Genomic DNA, 12988 nt, shown 5'->3' with positions numbered 1-12988 from the left:
TTTTTGGTCATTTTATCTGTTTATCAATTAATTTTTACCAAACATGATTTGTTCATCAACTAAATATTTATCAGTCCACAACTAGCTTATCAAATAGCCTGCCATACACAGCCAAATTCTCTAAAAAAAAATATTTCCATCTCCAACATATTCTCTATTTTGAAGATTACACAATTTATTATATTATTAAAGTATTTAATACAACTCATAACATATTATTTATATCTCCTACACATGTAAATTCAAGCAATCTCATTGGTAGAATGAATAAAAAATTATTTTTCTCTCATAATTAATCATTTTTTGAAAAAATCTCCAAATTTGAAGAACTTCATCCTCTTTCTCGTAATTTCAACACGGGTTCGAATTTGGTATATAAGGCTCGTTGGATGGTCCAATCCCACAAATGATCACCTCTAAAATCCCGACAGTTCCATGGTTGAGTGGAACTAGGGGTTTGGGGCCGGTTTTACCGTTCCCGGTCCGATCTCAAGGTCATCTGACCACCAACAATCTTACACAAAATTCAACAAATCACTTTGCAATGACCAGCTTGTGAGCCAAAAAGAATCAACTATATAATCCTAACTAACAATGCTGCCAAGATCAAATACCCGATTTCAGGAACTTGATGCGGCCGCGATGTACTTCCTGTGGGACCCGCGGGTCCAAATGCTGGCGGACCGACCCTACCAGCGCTCGAGTTTGAACTGCTCAAAAACACGTTTTACACATTAGCAATCTAGTCAAAGAGATCAAAATAATGTTGAGATCGTAGAATTGTCTGCAGGGTCCTGTTTGCATACCTTCCTGTAAATATGCAGGATCCGTAACCTGCAAGAGAAAGATGCAACAAAATTCTTGTCAATCACCATAACAACTAGGGTTCTATTCGTTTATAACATTGTTGGATCCCCGTGTTGGCTAATGTTTACAGGGTGCGTTTGGAACACATGACAGGACTGGACAAAAGGTTGTTGTTCCATGTTTGGTACGACATTTAGACTGGGACATAACAGGACAAGAAAAGTGTATTTTTCGATCCCAACCAAATAGGTGGAACGGAAAATTGGAAATTACTAAACTAACTGTGAGAATACGTGGTACCCCATTAGATTACTCTCCAAAAGAGTCGTTGAGAAGAGAAGGGGGCTATATGAATACAAATGAGGGACTTGAACCATCCAATGGAGGCTAGATGAGAACAATTTGTCCAAAGTGTCGAGAGGGGGTTAGACCAGTTCGGACTGCCCCACAACGTCGAGTCCTGACAGTGGTAAATCTCGTCTCACTGATACCTAAAATGCAGAGGCCCATTAGATTACTCCTGAAAAGAGCCTAATAAAAGTCTAGCCGATGTGGGACTTCTAACACATACCAAACGCAAAGAGTATAATGCGTTCCACATATCTCAACAAGGTAAGCATCTACAACATCTAGGGATTGACGTACTCTTTCACACGTGTGTGTGTGTAGGAACCTCTCATCTCGTTATACAAGCTCTTTTGAAGAGATATTCAAAGGGGTTTCACATATCCTAACAATCATTAACGTAATCTAAAACAATGATGAGAAGAGTCAAACGAACGTACTTGGATCAACTGTAGTCGTTATACCCGTGCCACCAAAATCACAGGTTCCGCCCACGCCACGCTTTCTTTGGTAATAGTCATTATAAGCATAAGAGGCATGGTTTTGTACTGTATTAGGCAAATAACACGGCTTGCCTGACTGAATAGCGCTGCAGTTCGCCTGGCCTTGACCACATGCCCAATTCAGACCGTTTTGCAAGCTAGCAGGATCCGCCCCTTTTCTTGCAACACAAAATCCGCCTGAAGAATTCCCCGTGGAAAAATCAAGATCGAGATTATAGACCGAACTCCCATTGCCAAAAAACAAGCCATAGCTTCGGTCTGAATCCAGCTCGGATCCTGTGCCTCCATTAAACAGCTCGTAGATGTATGAGTTCATCAAAAAAGCAGGTTGACTTGGTGGGCCAGACCCGCTCAAAACACGCCGAATCAAATTATTGTTAAAAGTCTCGGCATTTTCCACGGTGGCATCGGTTTCATTGGCGCCACCAGACCATGGCCACCCTGTTTCAGTAACGATAATAGGGATCACTGTAATATTGTACGCAGCTATGGCATAATAAGTAGCATCCACCATGGCCTCAAGCATGCTTTCATAATGAAAAAGTGTGTTCGGGTCAACAATCTGTTTGACCACCGGGAGCGGCTGGAAGAGCGCATATTGAATCGGAAAAATGCCATTGCTCTGTACATACCCACGGTACGGATAAGCATTTAACATGTAAAAGGAATTTGTGTTCTTCAAAAGCTGAAGAATCTCGTGTACCGTTGAATTCCAAGAAGCATTAAAAGTGGCAGTGGATGGCGGGAAAGGCTTCGGAATCATCTCCATCGATAAAGGGGTTGACACTTTAATCTTGTCATTTAGATTTGAAGCAACTAAAGCTTTATAAAGATAGTTCATGGCTGAAACAAGAAGAGGCGCGGCGGCCGGGTTTGAAGAAAGAACTTCATCACCAACAGCAATGGCGGTGATATTGGTGGCAGGTAGGAACGCTGCAACGTGTTGGTTGATCCACAACGCTGCAGCTGATGCTGATTTTCCAATTGCCAAGACTTCACCATTAGAAACACCAATCATAACTTCAATCCCAGTGTCTGATAGCACACTAAGCAAGCGAGCATCAGTGTTAAAAAGCCGAACATGTGTTATTTGATGGGCTCTAAGGATTGCCACCACTTGCTCCGGCGATGGCAGGTTTGAAAGATCAGCGCCAATGTTCATTCCTACGAATGCTTCTGCAGATTCAAGTATATAAACATATAGTACATTTCACCTGTTTGGCAAATTAGCTGATAAACTAACTGATGACAGAAGAACTAGCTAATAAACTAGTTATATATGGTAAAAACTACTAGATGAAATGAAGTTGCAAGAACAAGTGGCATACCTGCTGCATTAACCAAACTGCCAAATATAAGCAAGAGAGATCCAAGCCACAATTCAAGCCTCATTGTTCCAAACATCCAACAGATAGTTGGAAATCAACCTTCTTTACCCTTAAACTTCATAGTCATCTGTAAAGAGTTACGAATAATGACACAAAAAGAACACACAGATTCACATGGATCCATCAATAAGGCTATACAAAAAATGAGTTATCATTGTAGAAAGAAACCAACACAAACAAGCTATTAACTTCTTTTTGGGTATCCATAAGTGTCAGACAACAGTTCAGCTCGTGCGCACCTCGACTAATCGAATGAGCCATGTGAATAACAGCCTCAAAAACCTTTAGTGGCCCTAGCAGACTTGAACCGAGTACCTATGGGGAGGGGTCCAAAGCCTACCCTTTTTATTCTCCAATTATACTATGCAAGATTGAGTAATCTTGGACAAAAATTGTCAAGAACTGTGTCTGTATATGCAATTTGTCCAAGGTTGTTCTTATATACAAACCATAGTGTTCATTAAATTTCTGAAAGAAGTTCCAACCACTTGAACTAATTAATCCAGTTGGCCAACTATAATACCAATATCTGAAGCTATTGATAATTCCATGACAGGGGTGATTAAAGAAACAAACTTTGAGGTTCCCAACTAGCAAAAAATGAATGAGAAACAGCCCAATATGCAAAGAAACTAATTCAACTCTATAATTATATATATATATATATATATATATATATAAGAAAAGCTTTAATTACATTTTGTGAACACCCATATAAGTTTCTTGATAAGATTGAAGAAACCCACATAGAGAAAACCTTAAAGAAACAGAGGAAATAGAGGTAATACCAGTGGGGTGTCAGCTGTACAAGTAGTTCTTCAATGGCAGAAGGTTCACCCAATCAAGGACGAATGTGAATGAAATCTGGGAAAGAATGTAAAGCAGCAGGTAGCATTTACAAAGCGTTTAAGGAAAAAGGGGAGAAGTGTGAAAAGAGTGTCCTTTTGAATCCCTATATCCTGACCTGATTGATCTCCTCATAAACCACCCCCCCACCCCCCCTTTTGTTTGTTTATTGCATAATTATTGTGGAGTACAGTCATACTCGTACCCCCCACCACCCAGTTGGCTGAATTCTATATTACCCAACACATGTAAGAGGAAAATATAAAAAGAAAAGAAGACCAAAAGGTTGTCATATTGACTGACCTGGGCAGCGGCACTCAAGATTGTCCTTTTCTTCTCTTGATTTTGTTTATCAGAACCCCATTTTAAACAAAATTTGGGTTCTTCTTGGAGCCTTTGGAATAGTTAAAACACGTTTACCGATAATACATTTTGCTGTTAAAAAGTGTTACCTGATGATAAGATAAGTGATGGTAGTAATTGTTAGAGATAAGGTTTAGTTTATTAGATTAACGTGATACATCCTTTATCAGATGCATTTTAAAACCGTGAATTCAAATGTGTAGACAAAGTGGATAATATTGATAGGATTGACCTAGGATATTTCATAAAAATCATCTAATTATATTTAATATTAATTACATCTTGTCATAAAATTAAGTCAACTTAGTATATCTGATTTGAAAACTAAGGTGATGTTTGGTTCGTAAATTCTAAAGGTATATGATGAAACTGGATTTTATTATCTGTTATGATTCATTCTTTTTAGGGTAGAAACATGTAAAATCCGACGATTTCAACAAAAGAAGGATTTAAACATTCCACGACATATGGGTAACATTTTGATGGAATGGAACGTAATATTTTCATAATTTTAAATATTCCGTAATCTCATTAGTCTGACACCATTCTTTTCTCATCTTCTTGATTACTCTTTGTAGCTCTACTCTCTTGTATTCTCCATTGCGACATGAACTCACCACATGTTCGGTTTCTCTATTATCTATTCGATCTATGCTAGAAAACTACGTATGTTTCTCGATTTATGTTCGATTTCTCTATTCTCGATTTCTACTCGAAAATAGCATAATGCTTTGGTATATATTTATGTTGACAAATATGTTTTGGTATACGTCTCGTATATATATATATATATATATATAATCTGTTTTTGTAATACATGTTTACAAATCTATGAATCGAACGTCACCTGAAGTAAGATAAGAAGATAACATGTATCCGGACTATCTTTCTTTTAAGTATTAAAAGGCAGAGATTGTTTTTAAAAATACTTCTGAACTATGATTTATGTTGTAATTGTCATGTATAAATAAAAAATATAATATTAAGATCAGATGATTAAAAAACATAGAGTTGATAAAGAAAAAGGATATAAATGTAAGTTATGGTGTAGCAGGTAGGTGCATACCCCATACAACAACCTTTATGATGATAAAAGGTTGGCAAAACCAACAATTTACAATTATGCAAACATGGAACAACATATTCCCTCCAAATTGGGATTTAGTTGGCCTTATTAAATGCCAAAAAGCCATACACCAACAAAAAAGAGTAACAAAGTGGTTTGTTTTTTCTAATTACTGATATATATATATATACACACACACGCGAGAAGTTAAATATTTAATGAGAAAGTGAGAAATTTCAATATCATATATGATTATACTCATTTGGGTATGTTTAATCATATATGATTATTGAAACTTATCACTTTCTCGCAAAATGTTTAGCTTCTCGTTTAAACCTACCTATATATATAGGTGGGTTATTATACAACCTCTTACATTTGAACAACCAATACAACTCAATCTCAACCGTCCATTTAATTTGATGAATATGTAATTTATAGAAGTTTTGATTATTTCCTAATATAAAGTATTAATCATAATTAATGAACCATATTCATATTTCATAAATATTTAATTCATAATAAATGAACTCTCATTATTTTCATAAGTATTTCAATTTATTGGGTTCCATTAGTTGTACAAATGCGATAGGTTGTATTTGAAACAATCTCTCTCTCTCTCTCTCTCTCTCTCTCTCTCTATATATATATATATATATATAGGGTTGGGTTCACGTGAGACCAAAGGTTTTTCGTGAGACTCGTAAGACCAATTTATGGTTATTGATCAATTTTATAAGCTAATAATCTAATGGTCTAAAGTTGAACGGTGACAATTTTGTGACTATTGAGAAGTCTCATGACAATTTTGTGATTATGAATGTTCAAATTGTAGATCTAATCCAAGGGTTTAGAATTGATCTCGCGAGTCTCATGAAAAACCCTTGGTCTCACATGATCCCAAGTCATATACATACATACATACATACATACATACATACATACATACATACATACATACATACATACATACATACATACATACATACACACACATACATATATATATATATAGAGAGAGAGAGAGAGAGAGATATGAAAGATCGTGTGAGAATGGAAGTTAAGGTGAGAAGAATAAGAAGATATCTAAACATTTGATCACTTTTAATCTCATCCGAACCCATGAATTGCGTTTGATATGAAAATGATCAGGTGCATCTCGATGTATCACATCAGCATGAATCTTCAATTATGATTGATTCAAGGGTGAATATCATTTTTAAATTTTAACGTTCTCACTATAACTTTTATTCTCATAAAAAACAGCGGTACATGTAATCATCTACATAAAGAATTAAAATTTCAATGTGTTTATGTGTTTACTTGTAATAATCACCTAATCTTTCTGACTTTTATCTAGATTCATAAACATTTGTTATTAGTTATTTTTTTTCTAAATAATGAATTATACAAAACAATAAGAAATATTAATTATAGTTATAGTAGAACGAATAATATTATAACAATAACAATACAAAATACATGTTATACCATGCAGGGTGGGTAATACCATCTCTATTTTTATCCCCATTCCACGGTTATGCAGCGGATCTTCATTTGATTGGGTCAGGTGAGTTGAGCATACGTTGGAGCCGAGTCAAATTAGTAAGGCACCATTTCTAACACTGTGTTTTTGTGTAATATCCCACATCGGTTTGAGAGAGTAATTAAGGTTGCCTCATAAGATACTGAATACCATATCTATCATATGCGTTTTAAAACCATGAGTCCAGATATGAACAAAACGGAATAATATCTGATACGGTTGTCTGGGATGTTACAAATGGTATTAAAACCATAATGGTTTGCCTTATAAGGAACTGAATACATGAGAAAAAAAATATATGTTCTTTAGAAATCTATGATTGAAATTGTTATATTCGTCCCTGTGTTATAGAAATTATGGTTTCCGTGTTATAATTTATTGTTGTTTTTGTTCTTAAGCTTTACGATTGTGTTTATTCCCATGGTTTACAATTATTATTCTTTTAGTTCCACATACTTAAATGTAGTAGTTAGCGGAACCAAAAAAACAATGAATCGGAAACTATATGAACGAAAACGGTGATTCCGAAAACACAGGGGCGAAATCCGTACTTTTTATCAAACCACAGGGACTAAAAACGTAATTTACTGTATGAAAAATATATTCCCCAATGTTCAATGACAATTTTGTTTCGTGTATGTCGGTCTAACCCTATCGAGTTGAATCATAAGTTCTTCTGAAGCCCTCCAAGATTCTTTACTGGTTCTTCAATTTTCGACGATCAGGTTTGGGAATCTCCATTGAATCTCGATAGGAAGATCGTATTCCCACCATCAGCGAACCAGGTTTGAATTCGTCATCATTCATGGCCTCATGTTGCTTTGTTTCTTCTTGAAACCTATTTGATTCTCTACAATTACTGTTTTTTTATAAGTTGTCGTTCAAGTTGATTATCATTACAGAGAGTGGTAAATGGGAATGCAATTGGAGAATTTGTTGAAGAAATCAGTACACAAGCGCACATGACCCATTCATCTTCACGATTTTCTTTCGGCGCGAGTTTCTAACCTTTCAATTGCTGTGGCTGATCGTTGAATTGAACGATTGTATTTGAAAAAATTATAATCACAAACGCATATGAACCCTCTATGATATTTTCCCAATTATTGCCCCCTTTCCCCCCGAAAGCAACTGAAGTGAAATCCCTGTTTTATGCGAGCTATAACTCTTCGATTCCACACAATCACCAAATTGAAATTTTGCTTAGAAACTCTATAACTCACGAACCCAGTTGACCGTTCTGTGTTCATATCAACTGTTTTTCTATATCATCATGAATCATTTTCCACTCTCATGCCTTATTACAATTAGATGATTATTTTGTGTATAATATAGATCTTGATGAGTTTGGACTTTGAACAGATTTCTCAGTTTGAAGAAGAATGGAGGAACAGTTTATACTGAGAGTGCCACCTTCTGTTGCCCAGCATATAGATCGTCTCTTAAGTGAGAGCGCATCTTCTTCAGAAGACAAGTCACTGGATTTGTCTTTCTCTGGTAAAGTTATGACCTTACGTTCGATTTACTTATAAATGTCCAATTTAAACCTTGAGTGATGTAATACTACACATGGCTGCCAAGAATGTTCACATTTGTTTCAGCCACTAATATTTATTAGAACTGTTTATAGTCATAGCTGAATTCGTGATAATCTTGATTATTTCATAATTAAGTATTAAAATCTAGTATGAACTAGATAATTAACATGTGAGATCATTTTCTCAAATGGTTAATAGCATGCTTTTATACAAACCCGTGTTTTGGTCATAATATAATGACTTAGGTTCAATTTTAGTCGGTTTGAGTGATGTCAAAGAAGAATTTTTTTTGTTCTCTTTTTAGTAATATTATGGTCTTTGAACTTTAATTTTGCTATTTATTTGTTCGTTAATGCAGATGATGGGAGGAGTGGCACATTCGTCATAGGTGATGAGCATTTTCCTGCATCCCTCCTGGATCTTCCTTGCATCGTGGAGTCTTATAAGACTTACGATGACAGTGTTCTGATCAAAACTGCAGATGTTGGCCAAGTAGGCAATGTTATGTTTCACATAAACATGATTGATTGTATTTTTGGTCCAGTGACACAGTTGTATCGTGACAGATGATTATGGTTAGAGATAAGGGTGATCCTGCTCCAGATGTGGTGGAGCACCGTCATGGTCTTACCCCTCCAATGAGAGATGCTCGAAGGCGAATATTTCGCAGGGAGCCTGATTTAAATGTACGATTACCCCTCATCCTCGTCCATTTTTGGTTGAAGTTTTGTCTACCCGTTTTTCGTTTTTTTGGGTGCTAGGATATTTGGAACTCTTTGAATCTCTCTCTAAAAGAGCATTTTAGAGAGAGGAGGTTTATATATATATATATATATATATATATATAGGTATGATAGTCTGTGTCTAGCTGATTTGGGTATCCACCTCTGGTGATTGGTTGTTTGATATCCACCACCGGCGACAGCATGACTGATTTTGAAATTTGATATCATTTGCAGCCTGAACTTGTTCGGCGAGTAGAGAAAGATCTGCTGAACATCATGAATGGTGGAACAGCTGAAAATGTTGATATCCATCCGTTTTATTTTCAGCAGATTTACTTAATTTTCTGTAGGGTACGTATTGATAAAATGCATGATAGTGAAACGTATCAGATGTTTGTTTTGAACCTAAATGCAAAGCGTAAGAGTCCTTAAGGAGAGCAGGGAGTTCCAACATATATTGAAGTAGAAAGGTCCAAGTCTAGCCAACGTGGGACACTAACACTTTCCCTCATAGACCTTGGCTCTGATACTATCTAAGATATGTGGAATCTTATCACATTACTCTCCAAAAGAGCCCTTTTCAGCATATATTGAAGTAGAAAGGTCCAAAGTGTAGCCGATGTGGGACTCCAACACAAGTTAGTTAACTAGAACCTTTTCTCAGAAAACACTGCAGTATAATCAAAACCATATATCTGAAGCTGCAAACTAGAAAGGTTTCAGTGAAAGAAATTCTCAGTTTTTCTTAATAGTATTTTGAATTTTAGACTGTTGGTTCTCCATATTTCCCTTAACATGTGATTTCACATATGGAAATGGCCGAGCAAGAGGAAGTTGGCGATGAGATTGGTCGCAATGCTGGGAAGAAAGCTGTAGCTGCACCCGTGGCGAAGCCTGATGTTTCCGAGGCTGGAACAAATGCTGGGGGGCCTGAGAGAAGCGATACTGATGAGTCTGATGATTCAATGTAACTTGTCTTGGTAGAAACTTTTTAGGTAAATTTTCTTTTGCTCACACTTTGTGCTTTACATAATCAACTGCTATACCATTTGTGGTAGAGAACAATTATTTGCACATCTCATCAGCAAGATTTCAGCTTCTATATTAGAATATACTGTGCTCGTTTGGTTTAGTTTATTTATTATTAGAAACACGTGTGTGTATATTTGAAGTTAATTTAATTTCAAACACCAAAAATTTGAAGAGAACTATTTTAGAGATTTTAGATTTTGATTTTCTATTTTCGAGAACCAATTGGAATTACTCGAATGTTTTGTAGAGAGAGTGAAGACGACAGTACCTGAATGTTTATTTCAATCAGAATCTTATAAGAGTGGTCATATTGACACAATATACTTACCTTCACATGTATTTTGTGAATGTTTCGTTTTGCAAGTGTTTATTATCGAAACAGTATTTCAGATGTTTAATTATTACTCTTGAACTTTTATTGGATTATACATCAATTTTTTTTGGAGAAACAAATTAAATTTTAACTTGTTTTTGTTATATAAATTGTTAGGAACTGGGAATTGGAGATAATTCGTGGATCAGATGATATCGTTAGATTGTGAATGTTCACTTTCCAAATACTATAATTCATTCCTTATTACTTTGGGTATCATAGATTTCATATTCCAATAACCCAAGAGAAACTCTCGTCTCAAAGACTGTGAGATTGAGTTCTTATATACACCCAAATTTTCGTTTACATATTTATATGAGAGATCGATGGTTACAAGTGGTTATAACCGTTAATGGATAAAATTTGAGAGCCGTTACATTTGTATCAAAATCAGAAGCAACATCTAGAACTCTAGTTCCAGAGTCCATAACTCTGGTTCTATGGTTCAGGTTTTGATTGCCCTATCTGATCTACACAGTCAAATTTCAGGAACAATTTCAAAAAGGTTTCTAACATTTTCAAAATTCGTTCAAATCATTTCGAAACTGTCCAAACTACCGCCAGGGGCTCTGCCTCTTGGTCCCGCCAAAGCCCAGAGGCGTGACCCCTTTGACCACCGACTTATAGTGATCTAAGGTGATGAAGACAACATTTGTGATTATGCACTCCGTACCTCTTAATTCACTTATATTTGTCTAATCGATCTTATGTAAGTCATAATCACACTAAAATAATTGATGACACTAAAATCACTTAACATAAATTTTCTATTTAAGGAATGAATTAGTTAATAAACTTGTTAAATAAAGCATCTAGTGGTGTAAACCAATGACATAAGCAATGGACATTAGCATTATAATTCATTTTTAATTTATTTGGATTCATATTTAATTTGTTTGTCTTATTTATATGCTATCAAAACATTTTGAATACAACACTAAATCTTGTATTGGATTCAATTTAAATTAGGTTTATAGAATGTTATCAATGTTTAAGCATCCTAATAAAACGCTTTATAAGACTTAATTTATAAAACCAAATATATAATGCATTCTATCTAAAGACGTTGTAACAAGTTGATATGACACTTTTGGACGTCTTAACAAATTTTTAGGACACTTTTAATACAGAACATCGCTTTAGCAATTTTATATGATACTCTTGAGAAGGTATCTTATAAACACTTTTTTTCCAAAACACTTGTTTTTACGTAACACTTTTTTAACTATAAAATTGCTAATGTGTTTGCATTAAAAGTGTCTCAAAAAACTTGTTAAAACGTCCAAAAATGTTCTATAAACTTATTACGTCTTTAAATAGAAAATTTTGTTTTTTGGTCATATAAAACAAGTTTTATAAAACGGTCTATTATGACGTTTAATTTTTTTTTTACGTCCTATAAACCTGATTTTATTATAGTATGACAATCAAATGCCAAATTTGATATAATACTATTTATTTATATCAACTTTTGTGTTAAAAATATTCTATTTAATATCTAAATTTACGTTTCATTTATTCATAATTAGCTTTGCATTATGTTTCTTTTATTAATTCCATATTAGTTATTTTTAAATGAAAAACAATTAATATCAATTCTTTAAAAAAAATTATGAAATCACGGTCTCATAATTTTTATTTACTAATTTTCTTAAAATATATAAAAATGGAAGGTTTTCTTGAATGTATATAGCATAACATCAATTAATTAAAATGAAGTATAATAAAAAAAATCATAGTAATTAAAATTAATTTATTATGATTTTTATTTGTTAAAACCTTAAAAGGTTACAGAGACTAATTCTTTCTAGTTCTTTAAAGAAAATGAAGCCGACACAACAAGATCATAACTTAAATATCGATGTTTTAATAAATCTGTTCCTAATTCAACCCGAAGTTTAGTTCGCCTTGTAATATAACAATACGTGGGAATTTTGCTTTTGAGAAACGTGAGAAATTGTGAGATATCTTTATACTGTATTAATTTATGTTACAGTATTTTCAATAAATCATTTCAAATGAAGAAAATTAAGATTTTGAACAAATTTTTGCTTCAACAGATTATCTAAAACTTTCTCTATAATAAAAAAAAAATGAAGACACACTAACAAAAAACCCCCTTTTTCCGGCGGCCAAATCAGCCGGAAATCCGCCGGAAAAAGGTATTTCCGGCGGATTTCCGACGGATTTGGCCGCCGGAAAAAGGGGCGCCGGTGTTTTTTTTTCCGACGGTGTTTCCGGTGGATTTTACACTTTTCCGGCGGATTTCGGCCGCCGGAAAATCTCCGCCCGTTTTTTAAAAGAATCTTGATTAACTTAAAAAGTAATTAAATTTTTTTTAAAAAAAAATTCCGGCGGATATTACCGCCGGAAATCCGCCGGAAACGTGTCTCGCCGGAATAATATATTTATATATGAAATATTTTCTTTTAAAAATTAATATTTTAAAAAAGAAT

At 34.5% G+C, this 12988-nt stretch overlaps 2 protein-coding genes across 2 annotated transcripts; one reads left to right on the top strand and one right to left on the bottom strand.

Annotated features, from left to right (window-relative positions):
* Positions 1-292: 292 nt before the first annotated feature.
* LOC112519890 (glucan endo-1,3-beta-glucosidase 4-like) lies at positions 293-3922 on the bottom strand. Its single transcript, XM_025128205.1, has 5 exons — positions 3832-3922; positions 2984-3110; positions 1593-2831; positions 807-834; positions 293-710 (listed from the first exon to the last, which is right to left on the bottom strand). Exons 2-5 carry the CDS (start codon positions 3057-3059, stop codon positions 575-577), a joined length of 1479 nt encoding a protein of 492 aa, XP_024983973.1. The 5' UTR covers positions 3060-3110; positions 3832-3922; the 3' UTR covers positions 293-574.
* A 3578-nt stretch (positions 3923-7500) lies between these two features.
* Positions 7501-10256, top strand: LOC112519327 (transcription initiation factor TFIID subunit 7). The gene is made up of 6 exons (XM_025127378.1): positions 7501-7649; positions 8227-8361; positions 8761-8894; positions 8969-9088; positions 9362-9431; positions 9935-10256. Exons 2-6 carry the CDS (start codon positions 8247-8249, stop codon positions 10096-10098), a joined length of 603 nt encoding a protein of 200 aa, XP_024983146.1. The 5' UTR covers positions 7501-7649; positions 8227-8246; the 3' UTR covers positions 10099-10256.
* The last annotated feature ends 2732 nt before the right edge of the window (positions 10257-12988 follow it).

The sequence above is a fragment of the Cynara cardunculus genome, assembly GCF_001531365.2.
Source record: "Cynara cardunculus var. scolymus isolate 2C chromosome LG 10, CcrdV1, whole genome shotgun sequence".
Lineage (NCBI taxonomy): Eukaryota > Viridiplantae > Streptophyta > Magnoliopsida > Asterales > Asteraceae > Cynara > Cynara cardunculus.
The sequence above is the reverse complement of the archived record's forward strand: the minus strand, read 5'-3'. Positions and strand labels throughout refer to the sequence as shown.

Bases quoted from the DNA above. Each gene is read 5' to 3' on its own strand.
- LOC112519327 (XM_025127378.1), top strand. From the start codon at position 8,247: ATGGAGGAACAGTTTATACTGAGAGTGCCACCTTCTGTTGCCCAGCAT. The intron at 8,895-8,968 runs GTAGGCAATGTT...GTATCGTGACAG, and splicing joins AAACTGCAGATGTTGGCCAA to ATGATTATGGTTAGAGATAA. The intron at 9,089-9,361 runs GTACGATTACCC...TATCATTTGCAG, and splicing joins GCAGGGAGCCTGATTTAAAT to CCTGAACTTGTTCGGCGAGT.
- LOC112519890 (XM_025128205.1), bottom strand. From the start codon at position 3,059: ATGTTTGGAACAATGAGGCTTGAATTGTGGCTTGGATCTCTCTTGCTT. The intron at 2,832-2,983 runs GTATGCCACTTG...TTGAATCTGCAG, and splicing joins CAGTTTGGTTAATGCAGCAG to AAGCATTCGTAGGAATGAAC. The intron at 835-1,592 runs GTACGTTCGTTT...TTTCTCTTGCAG, and splicing joins AACGACTACAGTTGATCCAA to GTTACGGATCCTGCATATTT.